We start from the raw sequence: 27487 nt of genomic DNA, 5'->3' as shown, positions 1-27487 counted from the left end.
TAAAGTACAATGCACATTTTTAGAACTTAGCAACATTTTTGGTAATGATTTTCTTGTCACTTCAGTAATTTCCTCCCTTATCAGTTGAGTTGATCAGACATGAGGAAGCAGTTTGAAAATATGTTCTCTCGACTTGCCAAACATTTGGTTGACCAACTAGTTTAACAGCACCTAATTATTTTATCTTATTTTTATCTGGAGCAAAATGTAGTTTCTACTTATTTTTGTTGTAATTATTATACTTTCACATTATATTAACCACGTACGTTTTCCATAGCTAGTGTCTTGGTAAATTAGCTTTTCCCACAGAAGCAATGTAAAATCACCCTATGTAAGGAGAGCTGCCCTTTTTTGTGCCTGCTCAGGGGTTATAGTGGATTCTCCCTAGAGCTATAGAGAGAATTCTCTGAGCTTAACTGTAAAAGGACACCAGATGACTTTTTGCAGGGCAGAAAACTGCAGGTTAGAGTTGAAACTTGGAATGCAATGCTTCACAGATACTATGGTATATTAGTACAAAACATGTTTTAAAAGGAGTGATAAACCTTTGGAACATAAGCTATTTGTAAGTTGGGGGATACTTCCTGTGCTTTGAGATCTCCATGTTTTTCTTCACTTAGCAGATGACAAAAAGAGGCTATTGACCTCAGTTCTGAAGAAGACAAAATGGGTAATAAAAACAGTTTTAGAACAAAATGTCCCTAAATCTTAAAAAGTGTGGAGTTATTAGCAACTGCAGTTCAGCTGCACTTTTTTCTACTCTTGAGCTCTTGAGACCATTTTAAGTTACAAGAACATTTAGGGAGGAGGTGCAAGGGAGTGCCTTGAGATGCTGGATTGGATGATGGGATTGGACCTGCTCCCATTTGAGGTCAAGTGTGGTGGCTCCTATAGGTAGTAATCATTGTGTTTCATGAGGCATATGATAGGTTTTGGGAGAGTTAGGATCTGTCAGCAAAGACTAGAATTTTTTCTTTCCCTTTAGGGTTTTCTTAAGGACTAACTTCGGTAAGACTGAAAGCCCCTTACTGTCTGCCATATGTAGTTTGCATAAAGACAACATTGTAGACCAAGCATTAGAAACTCAGAATGAAGATTTACATTTTAGGTTCTAACCCAGTTGTTATGAATATGGGAAAATTTACTATCCTATATGTACTTAACCTGCCTCTGGTTTTTATGCTCTCTGTAAGTTTTGAGTGCTTTGGATTATGACAGAAAAGATGAAAGAATTTTATAGTGAACATTCATACTCAACAGCTAGATATTCTACAGTTAGTATTTTACTTTATCATCTTTCTATCTGTCCATTACTGCTTTAAAAGCCTGTACTGATCATGTACTAGTCATTATAATAAAAGAATGTTATCATTGTTCCCCAACTCCACGATAAAGAGCATCTCATTTTTGGAAGAATTTATTTTCTGTAGTACTTGAACATAATTGGCATAAATACTCTTTCTGTATGATTCTCAATTGGATGCAGATTAGAATAAGATTCAGTTATTCTGGGTTTTGGTTAGTAACTTACTTGAGTACATCATAAGTCAGTACATTAGCCCATGTGTGTTAAATAACTTGACTTTGCTGATTCTGGAAGATATTTTTTGTTTTTAAGCCACTTTTTTCTGAAAGGTTTCTTTCTGTATCCACACTTTACCTACTTCTGATCATGTATAATTTCCAGGGAGTTAAAAATTTATTTAGAAAGTGGCAATACTGTAGAATTTTGAGGGTCAGGGGGGACTGGTTAGGTGAGGGTAAGGGTAAGAAGAGGCGCCTATATTTTAGGTAGACATTGGTTAACTGACTGGTAGACTCGCTAGGAAACCTAACCACTATTTGCAATGTTATCTCTTTGGAAAAATGCTTTCATTGTTTAAAAGACAGCTAAACATAATTTGGAATATAACCTGTAAATGTTGGTGAATGCCTTTATGTTGGTCAAGTTTGTACTATTTTAAATAAGTGAATTTCTAATGAATTGTGACCAGTACCCTAATTAAATTGACCATATCATCTGTGACCATTTTTCTTTTCTTTCTGTAGAACTTAGTGTTGTAGGATAACTTTAACATATGGTTTAAATGGTAGTAAACACTCAGTTTTTAGTGTCTTCCAACTTGATTTTAGATCACAGAATTGAGGAGATTAGGTAGCATCTTTCATTTCTATAAACAAAAGACACTTCACTTTAGTATTCCCCACAAGGATTAAATAATACAGGTCTGCCTGTCTCCAAAATTTATGTGTGTCCCCCCCCCCCCCCCTTTTTTTTTTGCATACTCTGTTCCTAGGCTAGCTTAAATGAAAGTCTCCTCCATTTAATTTGTTTTTTAATCAGCTGCCCTGATTTAAGTCTTAACATTGGCCTATCAAAATACCTGGGGCACAATCTGTGCTTTAGCTGAACTCACTAGTTGGTTGATGGCTAAATTATTTTGTTTTGATGTAGGAAAGAGAGAAGAGTTGATGATGTCTTGATGATTAGGAAATTTTCAGAGATGGGAATTTTAAGACAATAGCTGAATGAGAAAAAAAGGTAATTGAATCCAAGTGGATGTTGTTTTCATTTAGATTTTTGTTTGTTTGTAAGAGATTCATATTAATGAGATTGGAACTACTAAGCCATTCCAGGTAAGGGTTGGAAGCTAAAATTTCAGAGTAGACCCAGAATTCTGTAGCCTAAAGGACTTTCAGAGTACCTCCACATTGGCTTGTCTTGTTTTCTGGACAAAGAAGCTGACTATGAGAGGGGCGAAGTACTTTTTCTAAGGTGGTACAGTTGTAGCTTGGCTAGATTCTTTTCTGTTTTCTTTGCACCTATTTTTGCATTAGAGGGAGTTTTTTTGAGAAGTTGTTTGAAATTTATTTCATAAGATGAGGGGAAGTTAGTTTGTACCACAATATTGGAACTGTTGGCAATTCAAGTTTAGCTATGGAAACTGCTTTTGTGTGAAGTTTCACTTCTTTTAGAATTAGTGATTTTAAAAATTGTGTGCATCAGTTACCTGTAATTTCCATAAGTTAATAGTTTCAATATTTTTTCTCAAACTTTATTTTTTTTACCTTTTTTTTCTTCATTTTTATCCAAAGGGAAATAAATTTTGCATGAAAACAAAGAAATTTCATGTTTGTATTAATAAAGTGTTAATGATTTGTTGATAATGTTTCTTTTGGGATTACCTTTTAATTCATGCCTTCCAGGTTTATTAGCTATTCTCAGGTAGTTAAATATTTTTCTTCACAGTACCATGTTCTTTTCCTTAGGGATATCTAGCAATTTCTATAATTTACAAATGACTTCAAATGAATATGTGTGTTTTTCTTTTAATGTATTTTTATTGATTTCAGAGAGGAAGGGGGAGGGAGAAAAAGATAGAAACATCAGCGATGAGAGAGAATCATTGATCAACTGCCTCTTGCACACCCTCTACTGGGAACCAAACCCACAACCCGGGCATGTGCCCTGATCAGGAATCGAACCCTGACCTTCTGGTTCATAGGTGGACGCTCACGCTCATCCACTGAGCCACGCCCACCGGCTGGGCTGAATTTGGTTTTTAAACTTAAATTATTGGATCCCTCTCTATCTCCACAGGTAGATAATATTGCAGTATATACTGTTTTCCATACTATTAAAAAATTAAAATGTAGTAATTTATAATTAATTTCTAAAGTTTCAGTATGTGCACAGCTTAAATTATTGTTTGTTCCTGGCCAAATGGTTGGAATAGAGTTGGTGAAAAGAATTATGACTGGGAACTCACTTTTGACTGCCATGTTTACTAGATGCCTTTTCTTTTTAAATTGAGGTATACTCAACATATAACATTATTTAGTTTCAGGTATGACATAATGATTCAATATTTGTGTATATTTCAAAATGATCATCACAATAAGTCTAGTTAACATTCATCACCATACATAGTTACAGATTTTTTTGTGTGAGAACTTTTAAGATCTACTCTTAGCACTTCATGCCTGTTCTTAAAACAGTAAACACTGTAAAGTGCAATATACCCTATTTAAGAAGGTTTAATTATTAAAATAAACTATTATACCCTATTGTGTAATCCACATGAGAAACAATGAAGTACAGAATTATTGGAAGATAACACTCTTGTAGTTTTGAAATACTCTTTGAAAATGTCTTAAATGTTTATTTACATAAACAAGGGCTGTGTTCTACAAAGGTGTTCAGTTTCAGTCTGTAAATTTGTTTTCTTTCATGGTGAAATAACACATTCTGAAACATATATAAACCTAATTTACAGTGTAGTGACCAGTTATAAAATAAACACCCATGTGACCATTACCCAGATTAAGAAATAGAACGTTGCCAGCACCTCAGAATCCTTGGTGTGTGTTTCTTGTCCCCACCTCCCCTTTTATAGTAATTTCATCCTTTTTTCCTCATAGGTGGTATAATTCTTTATTGTTGCCTATTTTAAAGCTAGATAAATATACTTGGGGCTTCTCTGTCTTTTTTTTTTTTTTTTTTTTTTTTTTTAGCGTTGCTTTAAACGTTTTCTTCATTGATCAAAGGGTTGTTTTGAAAGTGCGTAGGAAATAAAGTTTAGTAATAATTTGATTAACCAGGTTTCTTAACCACCTGAGAAATTTTCATGCTCTTTTGCAGCAGAAAGTATCTAAAAAAGGGAAGGCATTTCATCTCTTCGCTGGAGCTCAAAAATTACTTTATGATTGAACTCTTGATCTGGAGTCAGCAGCTTGTCTCCAGATAATCTTGACTAACTGGCCACACAAATTCAGTCTTACAACTGACACTGAGACTACAAGGAAAATCGAGCCAGGGAGGAGACATCACTGTCTTTAAAGAGACAAAAGATAATCAAATAACCAGATAAATGCAAAATTATTAGTATTTATATTACAGATCCTAAATTGTGGTTTTTGCCAACTGTTGTTCAATTTAAAGTATATTAAAATTTACATAGGGAAAGGAGTGGTTGTAAGTTCTTGGAAGAGAAAGAGAGAAAGAAAATGTTGGAAGGGGATGTAAACTGAAGGAATTCAGGAGAACCCTAAGAATGGACTGTTTAATGTATTTATATTCTTGTAGAGGATTTTTGACCCTGGATTGTGTGTAATTTTATTTGTGTAGCTATCATGGGATCATGAATAGCTTGTATTTCTGTTACATTGTTTTCCATGTTGTTTTCTTCTTCCAATTTTCCATGGCTGCCACTTTTATTTCCCCCCAAATCTTTGTTTTCTTTATTGATTTAATTCTATTTTGGTCTTTAGGAAGAATAGGAAAGGTATGATAAGATCCTTTCAGAAATAGTCTTTGGGGGGGAATACTAAGTTTTATTCGAAGAAAGGTTAAAGCAAAGGTTGTGGATCTTTATATAGGAACTTGAAATCTGTTGGTTGTGCAAATTTGGCACTGTGTGTTAGCAAGTGATTAAGTATATGAAACGTGATTCCAGCTTATAAGCTTTTTAAATATTAGAAAATAGTTCTTAAGATAAACTTGAATGCTCTCTAATACATTCTATTTATTGGTCAGGATGATTTTGGTCAAATTCAATGTTGTGTGTGTTTTTTTCTTGATGTGCATTAGTATGGAACCCATGCTACTTAAATGGATAATTTAACTCTAGGACTGCCTTTCTTCAAACTTTAAATTTTGTCAGTCAGTATTCAAACTTAAAATTTAAACCAAGTATCACAAGAAAGGTATACATACTTATTACCCATTCTCCCCCAAATCCCATGTAATACTAGTATATGCCAGGGAGAAATATAAATGACTTTGAATTAGGCTCTATTTGGATAATGGTTCAATATAATGATTTAAGTTATTTTAATCCCTCTGGTATTCCTCTTATATGAATTCCCCAAGGAATTGGAGATTCTTTTCTGAAATGTATTAACTGTTAGAAAACATGCCAGGCATATTTCTTTCAGAAATAGCAATCTAGTGTAGCTTAGCTGTCTTATATTTGGGATGTATAAGTACAGGTTTTATTAATCCCAATATATTAGTAAAGCAAATTTACTTAATTTAAATTTTGTTCAGGACTGTTCACTTAACAATTATTAAATAAGGCTACAGCCATTTTGAAGAAGAGACTTTGTTACTTGTTCTTTGACTAAATGAGTAAGATATTATTATGGTGAAATGGTGCTTATTTCCCCCTTTAATGATAATAATAATATTAATAACTTACTGTTCTCATTATAGGTAGACTTAACAGAAGACCTTTTCTAATCTTACTAGAATATATTTATTCCTACACTGTATTGGGAACAGAGTGAATGTTCATTTTATATTAACACAGATCCTTTATCCTTAATGATAACCACACTTTGTTTTTGGTAGTGATGATAGTAGAGGCATTCTTTATTGTGTAATACCTTGATTAACCTTGGGTTTGACAGTGATGTCAGTAAAATCATATGTGTAGTTGTTTTGATCTTCATCCCTGTTTCTGGTACGGAGCTCTTAAAACTCTTATCATTTTCTAAATGGGGGGAGGGGTGTCTTTTGGAATGTTAATGAGGTGACTTTCGGAAAGCCCCTAGGTAATCTAAGGATGGGGGCTGGTTGCCAGAGGAGCCAGCCTTGATATTAGAGGGTTGGAACTGTAAGCTTCACCCCTAGACCTTCTGGGAGGGGAGTGGGACTGGGAGTTGAATCACCTGAGGTCAATAATGTAATCAATTATGCCTGTGTAATGGAGTCTCCACAAAAACCCCAAAGTTCGGAGTTCAGAGAACTTCCAGGTTGGTGAACATGTGGAGATTTGGGGGGAAGTGCTCGGAAAGGGCATGGAATCCTTACACCCTTTCCCAGATACCTTGTCCTATGCATCTCTTCTGCCTGGTTCTGAGTTATATGCTTTTATGATAAACTAGAGGCCTGATGCATGAAGATTCGTGCAAGAATGGGCCTTCTTTCCCCTGGCTGCAGGCACCGATCTGGCCAGAGCCGCCTTTTCGCTCCGGCCCGGAGCCAGCTGCCTTTCAGCCTTCCCATGCTGCCCAGAGGCCCGGGGCGGCTGGGGTGGTGCGGAACATTGCATCGTTGCCATGGCGACGACACAAGCATCCAGCCTGGCCGCTCAGCGCCTATGTATGCAAATTAACCCTCCATCTTTGTTGGGTTAATTTGCATACTCACTCCTGAATGGCTGGTGGGTGTCACAAAGGTATGGTCAATTTGCATCTTACTCCTTTATTAGTGTAAAGATTTTATTAGTGTAGATGGGTGATCTAGCAAGTAAAATGTTTTTCTGAGTTCTATTAGCCATTCTAGCAAAATAGTTGAACCCAAAGGAGTAGGGTCGTTGGAATCTACCTACTATTGGTTGGAAGCACAGGTGACAACTTGTACTTCAAATTGGCATCTGAAGTTGGTGTGGGTGGGTGTCAGTCTTGTAGGACTGAGCCCTTAACCTGTGGGATCTGATGTTATCTCTAGATAGATAGTGTCAGAATTGAGTTGAATTGTAGAACACTCAGCTGGTGTCAGAGAAATGCTTGGTGGTGTGAATCCCTCCCTCTTCCCCCTACCCCCCCCCCCCCCCCACACACACACACATAGGGATTGGTTAATAGTGAACAGCATAATCTCTTTCAATTAAGGTGTCTTTAATTTTATAGAAGGAAAGAATTGATAATGATGATTACAGAAGTAATTTATGTCATTGATTACCATCAGCAATTGGGAGATGGTTGATTGGCTGGATAATTTAGGAAGAACCTTAAAAGAGGGAGATATTTTGTTGCATGAGTATTTCTCCCAAGTACAATGAACTCTTAGGGAGTTCTGTCTCAAATTTTAATTCACTAGTTGAAGAACACTGAATAAGAAAAGACAGACTAGTTAATATCTAAAAAATATGAGTGGTAAAAGTTTCAGTGCTGTTAACTTTTGAAATAGATGAAATAAGACAGATGTCAGCAGTAGAAGTAAAATTTCCAAACTGGCATTTTGTTTGAACTTGAATAATCTATCTTGATGTGGAGGAAGAGTAAGAATAGATATTATCATTGTATATACAGGCATTGGACTATACTAAAGTCATGCTAATGATGAGTTTGGATGGGGTTAGATTAATGATCCACTTGGTTTCTTGGCTCTTGACTTAACTTTATGAATACAGGTAATTAACATGGAAATTAAGTAACTCTTAAGGAAGGCACCACAGCTTTGATCTCATTTAAACTTGCTCATAAGAAATTAAAGTATACTAAACAAAAATACTCATTACGGAAAAAAGTTTCTTGTCTCCATTAAAGTGTTTCTGCAATGGAAATATCTTTGTCTGTGTCAATTACTGGGGGGGGGGGGGGGGGGGGGGAGGTCATTGAGATATTTTAGATCTTGAGAGTTAAATAAGCCAAGACATAAAGTCTTTATCTTCTTTTACTATGGAGTGAACTCTTGACAAAATGACTGGTCAGCTCTTTAATTATACTATTATTCCATGTAATAACAGTATTCCTGTGAGTCCTAAACCTGATATGCTGTAATGACCAGTTTTAGATGTTTCGCTTAAAAATGTGTGCTTTAAAAACAAAATCTTTATCAATGTGCCTTTAAAAAAACCTGTTACAGTGAGCTGGCGGGGTTTGTTGAATATATTGAGAATCATAACAGTGCATATGTTCATAATTTTAAAATTTTAACACATTTGATTCATGGAAGTTTAATTTCAATACTAAAATTATTTTTATTTTAGACCTTAGCTAAAGAAAACTTTTATTATAATATGCTAACCAGCTTTTTGGCATTTGAAGGAATAAGATAATAAAAAAATGTGGTTGATGAAATAAATCTAATCTTAAAATTGTGTAAAGGCTAGTCATTTTTTCAAAGTAGAAAAATGAGCTTGAGGAGCAACTAATATCTTTTTTTTTTTTTAAGCCTCACCCGAGGACATACTTAGAGAGAGGGAGGGAGAGAGAGAAACATTGATGTGAGAGAAACACCCATTGTTGCCTTTCCTATGTGCCTCTACTGGGGATTGAACCTGAAACCCAGGTATGTGCCCTTACTGGGCATCAAACCTATAACCTTTTGGTTTACAGAACGACCCTCAATAAACTGAACCACTCCAGCCCCACACAACTAATATCTTTTTTAAGATATATTTTTTGAAGGTTGTTAAAATGAGTGAGTCACTTCATTAGAAAGGGAAATCTCTTTAATTTTGGTTGTTATAATAGTTTAACACCTTTAAATAGTGTCTAATATAAACAGCATCCTACATAATAAAATGGTAATATGTAAATTACCATCACTCCGCTACGCCCACGATTGGGCCAGCAGGAGGCGCAGGGGGCGGGACTCAGGGTGGCCGGGGTAGCTGATTGGGCCAGCAGGACGCTGAGCTCGCGGCGCCAGTGGTGCTGCGAGCTCAGTGTCTGTGCCATGGCTGCCGGAGGCTTTCGGAAGGCCTGGGGCACCGGCGGACAGCCGGCCAGGTCCCCCGCGATCAAAGGCCAAAGCGGGGGACCTGGCCGGCTGTCTGCTCCGGCGCAAGGCCTTTCGAAAGCCTCCGCAGCGCCGGAGGCTTTCGGAAGGCCTGGGGCACCCGCGGACAGCCGGCCAGGTCCCCCGCGATCAAAGGCCAAAGCGGGGGACCTGGCCGGCTGTCTGCTCCGGCGCAAGGCCTTTCGAAAGCCTCCGCAGCGCCGGAGGCTTTCGGAAGGCCTGGGGCACCCGCGGACAGCCAGCCCGCTGGTGCACCAGGTGCATGATTAAATCATGCACTGGGCCTCTAGTTTTAAATGAAAGAAAAGATTTCCCTTTTACTAGTAAAGTAAAAATTCTGGACTTCTGAAAGTGTAGTAAATAGTTGTAACTGTTGGGTGTAAATTACAACATAATATAAAGTTATATTAACGTTTATAAGTCAAGCTATATTGAAAATCCTACTTGTATATAGGAACATAGATACCTATATATGTAGCTGTGAACACAATTATAGAACACCTGAGAAACCCCTACCCAACTATAGAACTGAAACATTACCAATTTCTCATCTATTTAAGTTCCTTCTCTAGCCTATCATCTTGGTTTTCTTCTTGGCACTAGGAAACCATTGTCCTGATTTTGTTTAACATTCCCTTTGCCATATTATAAAACAAAAACAAAACTCATGTCTCATGTATCTCTAGAGAACATATTAAGTTTTGCTTTGGAACTTTAAAAAAATATAGTATCTTCTATGTAATTTTTGACTTGCATTTATACATTTGGGAGTTGTTGGACACTTGGGCTTCCAGTTTTTAAAAATGCTACTATGATGCATCTATGTGCATGCTTTCTAGGGTATATACCTGGAAATCCTACCTAATAAAATGGTAATATGTAAATTACCATCACTCCGCTACGCCCACGATTGGGCCAGCAGGGGGCGGGACTCGGGGTGGCCGGGGTAGCCGATTGGGCCAGCATCTGCGCCATGGCTGTGCTGTGGAACAGAAGGGGCCTCTGGGGCAGCGAGCTCACGTCCCGCTGCGGACCATCAAAAGCGGGGGAGCTGGGTGCCTGTCCACTGGTGCACCAGCGGACAGGCACCCAGCTCCCCTGCGATTGAAAGCGAAAGTGTGTAGGGGACCCTACAAGTGCATGATTCAATCATGCACTGGGCCTCTAGTTTTGTCATAATATGTTTTAATTATTTATAGAACTAAAGTACATCACCCCAAAATTTAGTGACAAAACAGTATTTTCTTCACAATTCAATGGATTCAGTGGAAGGTTCTTCTGCTTCATGGTGTCAGCTGTGGTGCTGGGATGATTGCAGTCATCTGCAGTCATCTACACTCAGCTGGGGCTGGAATGACTGAAATGTTAGACAGTTCAGAGTAATCTGGAATCTTGATTGGGAGCTCAGCTGGGGCTTTTGGCTCCTTGTGGATACTTGGGCTGCCTCACAGCAGGATGGTTGGGTTCTAAGAAAGAGCATTCCAAGAGAGAGGAAACTGCCAGACCAGTTAAAGGCCTGGAATCATCGGGATCAGTTACACTATGTTTTACTGTTCAACATATAGACTCAGTCCTATCTCACAGTCAAAGGAGAAGATGTATATACAGGTAGAGGCAGAATTGTTTTGGGCCAGTCTTTAAAGACCAGCAACCACAGTATGTTTATCATTTTTATTTCTTCTTTTGTGAAATACCTTTTCATTTCTTTGGTTAGTGTTTTTATTGGGTTGTTTTGGATTTTTTGAGGGAGGAGAGACTAAGGCTGGGGTAAATTTTTGCAAATCTTAATGCATTTTGTGCTTTATTGGTCCTTAAGCAGTCTTAAGAGGTAGATATCTTATTACTCCCATTTTACAAATGAGAGAAGCACTGCTTAGTATGTTAAGAGAATAGGCTTTGAAGCCAGATAGCCTCGGTTGATATTTTTTGGTATAAAGAATAGGATGTGTAAACATGTACAGTTATGAAATAGCATGATGCTTCCATCAGCCTACTTGTTACACTCCTCACCCTCCAAAAGATTGAGACTTATACAAGTAATTTTTATTCATTTATGGTCAATTATAATGTTTGAGATAAAGTGTGACTTGTTATGAGGTGACTCAGGCCAGATGTTGTCAAGTGACATGCCCACAGTGACAGTCTAGAACTAGTATTCAGCTTCAAGTTCTTTCTAGTCCTTCCTGCTTTCCCCATCATGCTGCCTGAAGCAACACTTCTATCTACACTGAAGAGATGTACTGAGATGTCTGTCTTCAACATACAGAATTGTAATGATCAGAAACTATACTTATATACACAAAATGATCTTCCTAAATTTGAGGGTTGGGAAGAAGAGTCTACAAGTTTATTTCTGCATATTTTGTATTTGTTCAGGCAAAGTGTACATTTTTTTGAATGGCCTGCATTGTGGAACTAACAATTGCTCTGTGGCATTTTCAGTTTTATGGCAATTCAGCTGCATGCCTACAGTGTTCTTTTTAAAATACCTAAGGCAAATATTTGAGTATTAATTGTGAGTCTCTCTGGCTTTTATTATAATTTTATAAAACTACTAGAGGCCCGGTGCACAAAATTGGTGCATGGGAGGGGGGGGTCCCTCAGCCCAACCTGCACCCTCTCCAATCCAGGAGCCATCAGGGGATGTCCTACTGACAGCTTAGGCCCACTCCCCATGGTTTTATGCTCTCTGCAGGGCCTGGCTGCTTCGCCGCTGCCGCTGCAACGAAGCTACCACGCCCCGCTGTCCTCTTTCTGTCTGCTGGGCCTCAGGACTTCACCACCACCATGGGAATGAAGCCGCCATGCCCTGCTGCCTAAGGGCGGATCCAGCCGCGCCACTCACCTGCCGCGCGCCGCCCAACCCTCCCCCCCCCCCCCCCCCCCGGCGTGTCTGTGGACTCCAGCAATGGGGCTGGCAGGGCTGAGGGGACTGGGCGCCGCCATCTTGTGGCTATGGGTGCCACCATCTTTGTGACAGAGTGACAGTTAATTTGCATATTACCCTTTTATTAGATAGTATTTTAACTATAATTCATAAGAATCTTAATTTCCACTATAAAGTATGGCGGTAGGGTCAGTGAAAAAAAAAATCAGCCAATTCCTTTCCACTCTCTTCTGAAATTCATCATACCTTCAAAGTGGAGAAGTGGTAGTAAAACTAGTCTGACTACCAAAACATAAGTGTTTGAAATGTATTGGTAGGTCCTGATGGACTGTTTCAACTGAATAATTTAGAGGGCCAGCAGCAGGGTCAGTTGGGGGCAGGCAAGCTGGCACGGGGGCAGTTGGGGGTGATCAGGCTGGCGAGGGGGGGCATTTGGGGCGAGCAGCCTGGCGGCGGGGTGCAGTTGACAGCGAGCAGGCCAGCAGGCAGAGTGGTTAGGGGCAATTAGGCAGGCAGGCAGGTGAGTGGTTAGCAGCCAGCAGTCCCAGATTGCAAGAGGGATGCCGACTGCCGGTTTAGGCCCAATCCTTGTAAACCAGCAGTAGGACATCCTTCAAGGGGTCCCAGATTGGAGAGGGTGCAGGCCGGGCTGAGGGACACCTCCCTCCCCATGCACAAATTTCGTGCACCGGCCCACTAGTTATTATATAATGCCAGTAAATTAGATAATTAATAATAAATAAATGTAAATATAACATGTTTACATGTAACGTTTGTTGGAGATTTTGTTTCTATAATACATGAATGTGTGCCTGACTTAAATGTGTATTACACATGCATGTGCTCTGTAGAGAGAAAAAATACATGCAGATCTCTCTAGATTTCAATCTGTATTGGAGCAAATAGTTTTAATTTATCAAATACATTATTTTATATGTGATCCTAGAATATTTTTTTTAAGTGGCACTAGGACACTTACACAAGCCTTATTTTGATGTAATTTTTTTGGTGCCAGCTTCTCATTGTTCTTTCCTTTTTTTCCAATTAGTTTAAGTGTCCTTTATAAACTAAATAAAGACTAAAAGAGGAGAGGCCCTCTTTTTCAAATGGATATTTATGGAAATTGATAGCTGTCACTGCCAGTCAAGGCAAAAGTTAAGAGATAGGACTAAAATAGGGATCTGGTTTTCAATTAATATGTATTTGGAATAAGTTTTTCTCTGTGTGTTCCTAATGGATTTAATATTATTTGATTTGTAATGCACCTTACCTTAAATGGGAGGGTATAGAAAAGCTCAAGAGGTCTGCATGATATTTTAGCTTTTGAATAATAACCCTTGTTTTTTTCCATGTGTTGCTCTGAAGTAGAGTGTAAACAGGTAGTTTATCAATCTGATACATACAGCCTGCTCTCTGCTTATGAAAGATCTTGAATCAGAATGACCTATCCATGAGTTGTAAGAGCATGGAGCTTAACATCCAGTTGGAACTGCTTGTACATAAATGAGTAGTGGTGATTTGGTGGTATGACAATGGTTAATCTATATTTGTGGGTCTTTTCAAGCTTCAGAATTGACCTATGTAAAACAGTAAAATGACTTCTTGCTCTGCATCATTAGTAATCCTTTGAAATTTTACTGTTTTGCAGTTACTTAAACACTGATATCAATCTGTGTAATCATACTAGGCTTGAATATATCCTCACTTGAGTTTCTATAGTTGAAGTAATAAAGTTAGTTTTGTGTTTAATATGATTATCTAGAGTGTTCATATGCATCACATGGCAGGATTGGATTTAGATTGTTAGTTTTAGTAGTCTTACTAAACAGTTTTTTTTTCTGCCTGGTGTATTTATTTAATTAACATGTCAGTCTGGCATGTTTTTGTTTTTTATCCTGCCATTAGATGGCAGGAATAATAAAAGGTAGTTTGAAATGTCAACTTTAGCTTGTGGTCTAGCTGCTTTGTACTTTTCTTATACTGTTGTTTTCATTTTCCATTAGTGCTGAATTTTGTGCCAGCTAATGGAAGTTCTGTAAATCTGGCATCTTGTGTAGTCTAAGAGCACCTAGTGCCAGGGTAAAGGAGAAAAGAAGGAACAGAAGAAAATCTTTATGTAATCATTGATGTTCTAGCCCTGTGCTTTTCATTTCTATTTTTATTTACTCTTTGTGGAATTCTATTTCTTTATTTCTTAGTGCTCTTATACTTATACTAGAGGCCCGATGCATGAAGATTCGTGCAAGAATGGGCCTTCCTTCCCTTGGCTGTTGGCACCATCTTCACTCAGGCCTGAGCCGCCTTTCTGTCTTTGCTCCGGCCCTGAGCCACCTTTCTGCCTTCTGCGTTGTCGCCATGGCAACGACACAAGTGTCCCGCCCCCAGCAGCTAGGTGCCTGCGAATGCAAATTAACCTGCCATCTTTGTTGGGTTAATTTGCATATTCACTCCTGGTTGGTTGGTGGGTTTCGCAAAGATACGGTCAATTTGCATCTTTCTCTCTTATTAGTGTGGATTGGCATCCATAACTGGTAATTTCTGTTGATGACATTAGTTGCCTTCTCATTTATTAGGTGAATTAACCTGGCCAATTTTGTAAAATCTTACAACACTACTTTGCAAACAAACTCAGAGTTATAATTGACTATATAAATCTTTTCACAGAATGATTTTTTAAAGAGCCTGTTTATAGCATTTGAAGAATAGTGGACAGAAGCTGGGTAGTGTGATGTAGCTTCCACGATTATGTTCCATTACATAAGACTTTGTCTTACTAGTGGACTTGCACCAGTCTCCCATTGCTGGAGTTATGAAGTAAGCAGCCATCCTATATAATAAAAGGCTAATATGCAAATCGACCGAACGGCGGAACGTCCGGTCGCTATGACGTGCACTGACCACCAGGGGGAAGACACTCAATGCAGGAGCTGCCCCCTGGTCGTCAGTGAGCTCCCACAGGGGGAGTGCCACTCAGCCAGAAGCCGGGCTCACAGCTGGCAAGTGCAGTGGCAGTGGCGGGATCCTCTACTGCCTCTGCAGTAGTGCTAAGGATGTCCAACTGCCGCAGGGAGCGGACCTAAGCTATCAGTCAGACATCCCGGAGGGCTCCTGGACTACGAGAGGGCGCAGGCCGGGCTGAGGGTCCTGCCTTCCCCTACCCCCACGAGTGCACAGATTTTGAGCACTGGGCCTCTAATGTTGTAGATAGAAGTCTTATGTTGCAGAGAACTGCTGGCAGCCTTTATAAGGCTCCAACCAACAACCAGCATCAAGGAAATGGATTCTACTTAATTGAGCTTGAGATGCTTGGCTTGGTGAGGTGTGTCTCATTTGGAATTTTGGTTTTCAGATGGTCTCCCTCAAAAAAAGAACCAAGTTTTTATATAGCTTAACACAGATTTTCTTATTTTAATAAAGCCACTTATCATTAGAGGTCTTTAGGAAGCAATGTGGATGGAACTCTGAAATTAGAAAAATACATCTTTTCCACAAAGCCAATATACTTTTTAACCCTTTGCACTCGCTTGCTTTTTTCTCGATTCCTTTTTTTTTTTTAAATATATTTTATTGATTTTTAACAGAGAGGAAGAGAGAGGGATAGAGAGTTAGAAACATCGATGATAGAGAAACATCCATCAGCTGCCTCTTGCACAACCCCTACTGGGGATGTGCCCGCAACCAAGGTACATGCCCTTGACCGGAATCGAACCTGGGACCCTTCAGTCCGTAGGCCGACGCTCTATCCACTGAGCCAAACCGGTTTCGGCCGATTCCTTTATTCTACTTGGGATTTAATTTTTTAAATACCCCAGATTTTACAAAGCGCGGCAGTAGAATAAAAAACTGGAGTTTCTTTTCATACAAACTTATTTATTTGGTTTTTTTTATATTTCAAATTATTGATACATTCAAAGAGTAATTTTAATCTCGACATCCGAGTGCAAAAGGTTAAAAGAATGTGTTGTTTTTTTCTTGTTTTCTCATACTACAGTTTTTGCTACTATATTTTGAAGAAATAGGAAAAGCCTTTTTCTTTTATGTAAAACCTAGACTAATGCTAGAGGGAAAAGAAATTAATTGAAATAGTTAAGTATTAGAAGTATGTAATGAAGAAGGTAAGCTTCCATTGGTTTACTTAGAGTGGAGACTCTACTTTTAGATAGTATAATATACTAGAGGCCCAATGCATGAAGATTCGTGCAAGAATGGGCCTTCCTTCCCCTGGCTGCTGTCACCGCCTTCGTTCTGGCCAGAGCCGCCTTTCCGCTCCGGCCTGGAGCCACCTTTCTGCCTTCCCACGCTACCCAGAGGTCCAGAGTGGCTGGGGGTGGTGCGGAACACCTGCGTCGTTGCCATGGCCACTCAGCACCTGTGTATGCAAATTAACCCACCATCTTTGTTGGGTTAATTTGCATACTCCTGATTGGCTGGTGGGTGTCACGAAGGTACATTCAATTAGCATGCTACTCTTTTATTAGGTAGACTAGAGGCCCGGTGCACGAAATTCGTGCATGGAAAAAAAATCATCCTTGTAACCATTGTTTTGAATTTTGTATCTGGTAGTTTGCTTGCTTCCATTTTATTTATTTCTTTTTCTGGAGATTTCTTCGGTCCTTTCATTTGTGACATTTTGGCTGTTTCCGTCTTTGTTCTATGTATTAAGTAGAGCAGCTATGTCTCCTGAAGTTGGTAGAATGGCCTTATGTAGTAGAGTGTCCTGTAGGGCTCAGTGGCTCAGCCTCCCCAGTCACCTTAGATGGGCACTCAATGTGCGCCCCTGTGTGGGCTATGTGCATTGTCCTGTTGTAGTTGAGACTTGGCACCACTGGGAGGGATTGATCCTCAGGCTCATCAGCTGTGCAGACCACCTGCGACTGTAGCAGAAGAGCTGCTGTGCAGGAGACACCCCTATAGAGCTTCAGTGGGGTTTTGGTGCTCACTGAGTCTGCCCCTTGAGTGTGTTGCTCTTGGATGTGGTAGGGTTGTAATATGGGGTAGTCTGAAGCTGACCACTGGGTGCACTGGGTCTAGGGCCTCCTGGGAGGTGCAAAGTCAGCTAATACCTGCGCCCTGCCTCTGGCCACCAGGCACAAGCTACAAAGTGATCTGCAGACGACTGCTACTTGTGTTGGGCTTGGAGGTGCCTAGGTGGTCATAGCATTAAGGCTAACAATATACTGTTGTTTCACTTAATTTATTCTTAGACATTTTTGATTTTTTTTTGTGTGTGTGTGTGGTACACTGCCATATTTTTACAGAGAATTGGGTATTAATTAAACATAAAAAAACTGTTTCCCACCTCAAAGATTTCTTCTTGAAGATAGAAAAGCCATAGGTTGATTTTAGGACTGTGGCATAATTTTTTTTTTTAGCCTTTAAGATTAAGGGTATTTAATGATACTTTTCTTTAGTACATAATCATGAGATTTCATTGTTGTTTTGAGTATACATTAGATATTTCAGTGTAATGTAAGATGAAATAGCAAATCTAAAACCAAATGTATCAAGTGGTTAGGTCTGCAATAAGATCCATAGAAGGGAAATGCAGAGGCAGTCCTAGTTTACAAATGTGTTGGTACTTTTTGTTTTCCTAAAGAAACAATGTAGTTTAGTTTTATGCTGAATAAGCCTTAGCCAGTTTGTAAAGTACCATTTAAGCTGTAATGTTTTTAATACAGTATTGTACTAATATCTCTACTAGGACCTCAGAAGTATAACCATTTTTCCATAAATGGGATTCCATTATTTAATCTTGTCTTGCTTCTTTAGGAGGTAGTCTCTTTTCCCTAAATCAAGCATATAAACTATTCTTAGCTTTTGAAGAGTTTGTTGGGAGGAAGAAGATACAATCTATAGAATTTACAAGGAATTTTTTTTAAGGGTGGCTTCCAGAAACAAGTTTTTATAGAGAAAAGGCATTTAAAAATGTAGTGTCTTTGACTAGCTGAAAAATATGTTTCAGAAGAAAATTATTTATCTATCTTAGTTTCTTATAAAGGTGGATCTCCAAGACCTCTTTAATTTATAAAATGGCTATTTTTCTTCCTTTATAAATTTAAAAACAAAAAAAAACATTTTACTCTTTCATATTTATATGCTCTTCATATTTATATGCCCCTTCCAGAAATGAAAACTGTCCATCTGAGAATTATTTTGTCTGTCTTAATAAGTTCTTCTCACATAATTGAAACTGCCATGTGGCTTTTGGGATTGGGTCTAGAGAATTTGGGGGAGGCTCTTTTAAAAAAATATATTTTTATTCATTTCACAGAGGAAGGGAGAGAGAGAGAAACATCAATGATGAGAGAGAATCATTGATTGGCTGCCTCCTGCATGCCCCACACTGGGGATCGAGCCCGCAACCCGGGCATGTACCCTGATCGAAAATTGAACTGTGAACTCCTGTTTCATAGGTTGATGCTCAACCACTGAACCGTGCTGGCTGTGCAAGGCACTTATTTTTGAAAAACTATTATGAAAATGTCAAACCAAAAATATAGAAGACCACAATCAATCTCATATCTACCATCTGTATTTAATAATTATCTTTTTGCCAAACTTGTTTCTAAACCATTTTATTTTAAGCTAAAATACTGAAAATTGCTCTGACAATATTAATAAAAGAGATATGTAAAATCTGGTAATGTTCTCAAACTATTTTAAGATCGCTGTTATTTTACCACTTGTGTGTTTCTCTTTTATTTTAGTTTTATTGGTGACTCCTAACCTTTAATACGATTTCTCAGTTTACCTAGTTTTATTTGGGGAAAACTGTAATTTGTATGCATGAGAATTAGTGTGTGTGTGTGAAATTTTCCATAATGAAGTTTACATATATATTATTTGTCTATACAATTATTTAAATCGTGTGTGTATGTAAACTACATACACATAGTATCATGGAAAATTTCTAGTATACACAGAAGTAGAGCTAATACTAGAATGAGCTTCTGTATATACATCATTCAGCTTAAACAGGTATCAATTTATGGTTCATCTTGTTTTGTCTATAATACTCCCCAGCTATTTAAATGTTTTTAATATGTAAATTGGATATGCTAAAATGAATACTACTTTTGTGCCCACAGTTGCTTTACTTTAATGAAGAAGGGAGTAGAAGACAAAAAATTTAAGTCAGTGTTACTATTCATTACTACTGTGCCAAAAAGGAGAATTAAGTAAACATTAATTGAGCCTCATGAATGAAGTGCCAGAAATTATATGATAAACCTCCATGAATACAAAAATCACTATTACATTGTGAGATGAACTAATAGAGTAGAGGCTTCAGCATGATGGGAAGGAAGGATGGAATATTAGAGAAGCCTCCTTCAAGAATTCAAGTTTTAGACGACTGAATGAAGGCAGAATAAAATGAATGGTAATACAGTGGGTTTCCATGTAGATGGAACAATGAGCTGAGAAAAAAAAAAAACAAGCCAGAATTGCTCAATAAGAAGCTAAAACTCAAGATGAAGAGATACATTCATATTTCAGTTGTTTATTGCAGTGATTTTCAGCCTTTTTAATCTCATGGCACACAGACTTAATTACTAAAAATTTGTGGCACAACACAAAAAGATATATATACTAGAGGCCCGGTGCACGAAATTTGTGTGCACTTGGCGGGGGGGGGGGGGGGGGCGGTGGTCCCTCATCCCGGCCTGGGCCCTCTTGCAGTCCGGGAGCCCTCAGGGCAGTGGTTCTCAACCTTTCTCATGCCGCAACCTTTTAATACAGTTCCTCATGTTGTGGCGACCCCCAACCATAAAATTATTTTCGTTGCTACTTCATAACTGTAATTTTGCTACTGTTATGAATCATAATGTAAATATCTGTGTTTTCCGATGGTCTTAGGCGACCCTGCTAGCGGTTCTGTAGAGCCTAAGACCATCGGAAAACACAGATATTTACATTACGATTCATAACAGTAGCAAAATTATAGTTATGAAGTAGCAACGAAAATAATTTTATGGTTGGGGGTCACCACAACATGAAGAACTGTATTAAAAGATCGTGGCATTAGAAAGGTTGAGAACCACTGCCTCAGGGGATGTCTGACTGATAGCTTAGGCCTGCTCCCCGGGCCTAAGCTGTGAGTCAGACATCGTTAGCACTGCTGTGGAGGCGGGAGAGGCTCCTGCCACCGCTGCTGCACTTGCCAGCTGTGAGCCTGGCTTCTGGCTGAGCGGTACTTCCCCCTGTGGGAGCGCATTGACCACCAGGGGGCAGCTCCTGCGTTGAGTGTCTGCCCCCGGTGGTCAGTGCAAGTCATAGCAACTGGTCATTCTGCTATTCAGTTGATTTGCATATTAGCCTTTTATTATATAGGATATATGTATTAGTATATATTATATATTTTGCCAACCTGACAACAAATAGGTATAATTTTGATTCATTTACATCGGGCAGCTATTGTTGTGTTGGCTGTTGTCATTTTTTAATTCAAAAATCTAAAGGAAAAGAGGTCAGTATCCCTAACTAAGTAGTCAGGTATTGCATGTTTAAAAAATTTTTGTGGCACACCAGAGAAAATTGTTGGTTTATTGTAATGAAAGAGGATAGTTGTGTGGTTAATCCAAATGCCTTTTTTATTTGTTTCAGATTATTTTCCCCCCAGTTGAAAACTTTGGGGGAGGGGGTGTCTTTTTTATTGAGATATAATTAACATATACCAATGTAATAGTTTTAGGTGCACACCAGAATGACTTGATATATGTGTATATTGCAAAATGATTACCACAAGTTAGTTAACATCCATCACCACACCTTAGTTACAAATTATTTTTTCTTATGATGAGAACCTTAAGATTTCTTAGCAACTTTCAAACATACAATGCAGTGTTGCTAACTATAGTCACCATGCTATAAATTACACCCCAGGGACTTATCATATAACTGGAAGTTTGTATCTTTTGATTATCTTTACCCATTTTGCACATTGCCTACCCCCACCTCTGGCAACCACCAATCTGTTCTCTGTATGAGTTTGTTTGTTTTGTTAGATTCCACATACACAATATTTGTCATTCTCTAACTTATTTCACTTAGCATAATACCTTCAAGGTCCATTCTTGTTGTCACAAATGACAGGATTTCCGTGTTTGTTTGTTTTTAATGGTAGAATAATATTCCTGTGTGTGTGTATATATACACACCACATTTTATTCATGTATCAATGGACACTTAGGTTGTTTCCATGTCTTGGCTATACTGCAGTGAACATGGGAGAGCATCAGTGAACACTGGGGTTCTCTTTTGTGAAAGCTTCAGGGAATGTGTGGCTGTCATGGGGGCTATTTAGGTCTTCAGTGTCAAAACCTGCCTAGTACCTCTAAGGAAAAAGCCCCTGGGGGCTCTGATGGCACCTACCACATGGCTGGTATTGATAGCCTCCTCTCTTTGTTCCTACCTATCTCCAGATGTCTCAGCTAAGCCTATCTCCCTAGCAATCGTTTCTGCATGGTTATTCTCCATTTTGTGCTTCATTGTGCTGCTGTAGGCTCTTCAATGTATTCCTGAGTATTCCCAGGGATATTTCCCTTCATGGATAGCTATTTCCTTTTTTTTTTTGGGGGGGGGGGGGATGAAAACTGGTGTCTCCTATGCCATCTTGCTGATGTCATTTCTGAAAATACTTGATTTTCCTTTTTGAACTTTTTACTGTTTATCCTATCTTTCATTTTGCTTGTCTTGACAATCATTTTTGACACTCAAAAACATACAGTTCTTTTATCATAGGTCTTTATCCTATATAATAAAAGCCTAATATGTTAAATGTCTGGTCATCCAGTCGTCTGTTCAACCAATCAAAGCGTAATATGCTGACGATATGCTAAAGGCCGCTCAACTACTTGCTATGACATGCACTGACCCCCAGAGGGCAGATGCTCCGGTAGGTTAGCTTGCTGCTGGGGTCCAGCTGATTGGGACGAAGCGAGAATGGCTGGACATGCCCTTGGAGCCCTCCTGCAGTCCCTCCCCGGCTGGCCAACCTCCCGCTTCCCTCCCTAGCCCTGATTGTGCACCAGTCGGGTCCCTCAGCCTGGCCTGTGCCCTCTTGCAATCCCGGACCCCTCGGGGGATGTTGGAGAGACAATTTTGGCCTGATTCCGCAGGCCAGGCCGAGGGACCTGTAATTTTATAATAATAGTAGCAGTAGCCTTCAAGTGTTTTAGAGACATATTGTTTACTCATCATAGTCCCTCTTTTACAGATGAAGAAACTAGAACATAGAGATATAAGTCATTTTGCCAAACCAAGGTCACACAGCTAGTAAAGTGTAGAACTAATATTCAAGCCCAGGCAGTATGATTCAAACATCTGTACTCTTAACCTCTAGGTCAGTGATGGGCAACCTTTTGAGCTTGGTGTGTCAAACTTCACCAAAAAACTGAGCATAACTCGGGTAGTGTGTCACTTTGAGGAAAAAAACATTATTTCGCAAATGTTTCATCCTCGGAAAGCGGCCGCGTGTCATCAGAAATGGCTACGCATGTCAGTGCTGACACACGTGTCATAGGTTCGCCATCACTGCTCTAGGTTATACTGCCTTTCAGGCCACTGTGGCTTCTTAGCCCTCTGATGATATTCTTATACCTGTTTCCTACTAGTAGCCCATCGTGCGATATCGCACGCAGTAGGCTGCCTGCCGCTTCCCGCAGCACGCTGCTGGGAGCCGGGAGGGACCTGTGCTGATTCCGCAGGAGGCGGGCCCGCTGTCTCCTCTCTGGGCCCGCGCTCAGCTGCGGAAGCTGCGGGCCAGGCCCCCTGTCCCTGTCCATGTCAGCTCCGGCTCTGGGGGGCCGGCCCGAGCCAGGCGTGGCGACAAAGCAAGCATTCCACCACTAGCCGCCCCCCTCCCAGGACTGGGGGACTCCCGGTGGGCTGAGAGGACTGGGCGCTGCCATCTTGTGGCTATAGGCGCTGCCATTTTTGTGACGGGATGGTGGTTAATTTGCATATTACCCTTTTATTACATAGGATGGTATTAGTTTTATTACCCTTTTATTAGATAGGATATTAGTTTTCTTCCAATAGTTGATTTTGATACTTAGCTTTTATGTTGCTCACTTTTCTCAAATGTTTGATTTTTAAGTGTGTCTTTTTTTTTTTCTTTTTGTATTTGATCAAGCCTGTCTAAATTATTACATCTAGTGATTGTGGGAGAGTTGTGACTTGATGCTGGGAAGAATATATCAAACTAATATCGAATATGAGGATTTCCTGTTCATGTTTTTTCTGTCCAGCACTGTTCTGCTTTTTGATTCATTTGTCAACATACGTAGTGCAGATATTTCCTTGCTTGGCAATGGTAGAGGAAGAGGATCCATTGGCTGGCTGTTCCTAATGCCATTACTCTAAGGACTTCTAAAGGATTCTCTCTTGCCATCCATAGCTGCTTTAAATGAAACATGGTTTGCAGTTTACTTCTGCTGTGGTTAGGCTGTGGTTTCTTCAATTTCATTTCTTCCCATTAGTCTTAGGTCTTCTATTGCTGTTATACAGTACTATTATAGTTTATTCTTATGGCTTTAGTGCTGTTGTGATATATTTAGCCTGTAATTTTAGGGTTGTAAGATTGGAGGTGACCATGTCAAATGTGCTCCATTCATTTTGATGTTCTCTTCTGCCTGTAGTTCTTAATTTTTTGAGACCCATTGAAATCTCTGACCATTTGGTGAATTTTATGTACTCTCACCCTGTTTTTTTAAATTCAAGTGCAGCTGTCTACCATTTGTACCCAAAGCAATGGCCAAATGTTAATTTGAGCATTAGTAGTTTTGTAGACATTGAGCATAGCTGGGTTGGTAGTCATTGGGGCTGGCGGGGGGGCACTTTGCTTTTTAGTTAGGTATATTAGAGGAATGAGCCGATTTCTTGGAAAATAATTTGTTATTCAAGTTTGAGGAAAATTGCTATAAAAGGTTTATTTATGTAGCCATGGAATTAACTATAAAGACACTTATATTTAAAGTATAATATTAGAAAGAGCTGTTTCTTTCTAGCAAGCAGTTTTGTAACATTTTTTTTCTTGTTTTCTCTAGGTTTAACTATAGATCAACACATCATCTTGCGTCTCATGGGTTCTATGAATTTTTAAATTGGTTTGATGAAAGAGCATGGTATCCACTAGGAAGAATAGTAGGTGGTACTGTAAGTATATTTGTAGTTATTTTTGTTCATATCATAAAATTTTATAGTTATTTGAGTAAATCATAAGCTGCTAAGATGTTGAGGATTCTCAAAAGCTTTGTATAGTTAACTAATATAGTTTTACTAGAGGCCTGGTGCATGAAATTTGTGCACAGGGGTGTCCCTCAGCCAGGCCTGCACCCTCTAGAAATCCGGGACCCCTGCGGATCGTGCCTAAACTGGCAGTCGGACATCTCTCTCGCAATCCAGGACTGCTGGCCCCTAACTGATCACCCCTAACCACTCACCTGCTTGCCTGATCGCCCCTAAACACTCTGCCTGCCTGCCTGATTGCCCCTAACCACTCACCTGCCTGCCTGATCGCCCCTAACCGCCTCTGCCTGCCTTCCTGATCTCCCCTAATCCCTCGCCTGCTTGCCTGATTGCCTCTAACTCCTTTGCCTGCCTGCCTGATCGCCCCTAATCACCTCTGCCTGCCTCATCACCCCTTAGCACTCTGCCTGCCTGATCACCCCTAAGCACTTGCTAGGGGCAGCTGGCTGGGGTGAGGGGCCATGGTAGTTCTGGTCTCTGGTTGTTGTGGTCGTTCTGCCGTTTCGGTCGCTGGGCTCTTATATAGGACTAGAGGCCTGGTGCACAAAATTTGTGTATGGGACGGGGGTCCCTCAGCCTGGCCTGCACCCTCTCCAATCTGGGATCCCTCTCACAATCCAGAACCACTGGCTCCTAAGCGCTCACTTGCCTGATGCCCCTAACTGCTATCCTGCCTGCCTGATGCCCCTAACTGCTCCCCTGCCAGCCTGATGGCCCTAACTAGTCTCCCCTCCTGGCCTGATCCCCCTAACTGCCTAACTGCTCTTCCCTGCCAGCCTGATCCCCCTAACTGCTCTCCCCTTGTGGCCTGATTCCCCCTAACTGCCTATCTGCTCTCCCTTCCTGGCCTAAACCCCCTAACTGCCTATCTGCTCTCCCCTCCTGACCTGATCCCCCTAACTGCCTATCTGCTCTCCCCTCCTGGCCTAAACACCCTAACTGCTCATCTACTCTCCCTTCCTCTCCGCACCTTCAGACCCTGGCACAGGAGTGTTGAGAGTTCTCTGCCAAGGCACCGCCCCCGTCCTGACGCGCCCCTCTGGGCTGGGCAGTGCCGGGTGCCTGCACGTGCCTCCACCGGGGGGGTCGCCCATGTCCTGACGCCCTCCTCTCGGCCTGGCAGCGCTGTGGGTCTGTGCGTGCCTCCTCTGGGGGGGGGGGGTCGCCCCAGCCCGTCCTGACGCCCCCCCCTCCAGGCTGGGCGGCGCGGCTGGCTTGCACGTGTCTCCGCAGGGGGCCTCTCCCCCCCTCCCCCAGCAGCAGCCTCATGTCCTGGTGGTGCAAGTCCCCACCCCATCCACGCCCACCAGCTCCTGTCCGCGCACAGCCTGTTGAACGGTTGGGTCGTGACTGGGACACCGTTAGGACCAGTTAGCATATTACCTCTTTATATATACAGATGTGGCTGATTGACCAGTGTTTAATTTTTTTAAATCTCGATACTGTCTGCTCCTCCCCGCTCCCACCCACCCCCCCACACACCCGTTTTGGGGTTATCTCACACTACCACTATTTCTGACAAATGGTGAAGGCTATGAGGGGGTCTCTTGTTACTGTGTATCCTTAGTTCAGGTTATTTGTGTGCTTTTGTTCCAAATCTGCCCTAAATTACTCTAGGTCAGTGGTCGGCAAACTCATTAGTCCACAGAACCAAATATCAACAGCACAATGATTGAAATTTCTTTTGAGAGCCAAATTTTTTAAACTTAAGCTTCTTCTAACGCCACTTCTTCAAAATAGACTCGCCCAGGCCGTGGTATTTTGTGGAAGAGCCACACTCAAGGGGCCAAAGAGCCGCATGTGGCTCGCGAGCCGCAGTTTGCCGACCACGGCTCTAGGTAGTTGAGTATCGATCATAGTTCATGGGGAATTACTATATTCAGAAGATGATGTGAGGGAACATATTTTTAGTATTTGGGAGGTAAGAAGAACATTGACGAGAAAGTGAAAGTCAAGTCACCTATTGGGGAGACATATATGTTTAGTTTGGGTTTGTGTTTTTTTTAAATCATTTTTTTGTCAGAAGTTTATCAATTTTATCAGATTTCTTAATCAAAAGAAACTTTGACTTTATTGATTATTAGAGGCCCGATGCATGAAATCTGTGCAAGAGTAGGCCTTCCTTCCCCCGGCTGCCGGCACCGGCTTCCCTCTGGCACCCGGGAACCGGGCTTCCCTCCAGCTGCTGGCAGGGACCCGGGCTTCCCTCGCAGCCCTGGCTTCGTCCGAAAGGTCGTCTAGAAGGTTGTCTGGTCTAATTAGCATGTTATGCTTTTATTATTATAGATTTCTATTAAATATTTGTCGTTGATTGTATTAACTTCTATTTATTTTCTTCCTCCCACATTTTTGTTTATTCTGACTTTCTGATAACATTTGGTCAATAATTTCCAAATTTTTTTGTTATTAATGTATTCATGTTAAAGCTATAAACTCCCCACTAAACAGTGTTTTAGCTACATTGCGTAAGTTTGCTTTTATAATCTTTATAGTATTTTTCATTATCATTTATTCTACTTCATGAGTTATTTAGAATTGTATTTAACTTTTAAGTGTAACAGGATTTCCTGTTATCTTGTTTTGATTTATATTTCAAATATATTTCATTGAGAGAAAAATCAGATATATTTTGTTGAGGGAAAAATTGTGTATTTCCATTCCTGTGAAACTTATTGAGATTTGATTCGTGGCCTAGCATTTGGCAAATTTTATAAAGGATCCCTTTGTGTTTGGAAAGAATATGTTTTCTGTGATAGCATGATGTTGTGTTTCCAATTTGAGGCATCTTCTTATCCTGGATGTAAATAGAGATAAAAAAATCAAGGAGGGTAGTCATGATGGTTTCCAGGGCAAATTAGAAATATATTGAATGGTAAGAG

At 40.2% G+C, this 27487-nt stretch overlaps 1 protein-coding gene across 1 annotated transcript in view; it reads left to right on the top strand.

The window, feature by feature from the left end:
* STT3B (STT3 oligosaccharyltransferase complex catalytic subunit B) overlaps positions 1-27487 on the top strand; it is a 74784-nt gene that overhangs the window by 3719 nt on the left and 43578 nt on the right. Inside the window, exon 2 of the mRNA XM_079794791.1 lies at positions 24407-24515. Coding sequence (XP_079650917.1) covers positions 24407-24515 — 109 coding nt within the window. The remainder of the gene's footprint in view (positions 1-24406; positions 24516-27487) is intronic.

The sequence above is a fragment of the Cnephaeus nilssonii genome (assembly GCF_951640355.1).
Source record: "Cnephaeus nilssonii genome assembly, chromosome: 17".
NCBI classification, from domain to species: Eukaryota; Metazoa; Chordata; class Mammalia; order Chiroptera; family Vespertilionidae; genus Cnephaeus; species Cnephaeus nilssonii.
Note: the sequence above shows the minus strand (reverse complement) of the source record. Positions and strands in the feature narration are given on the sequence as shown.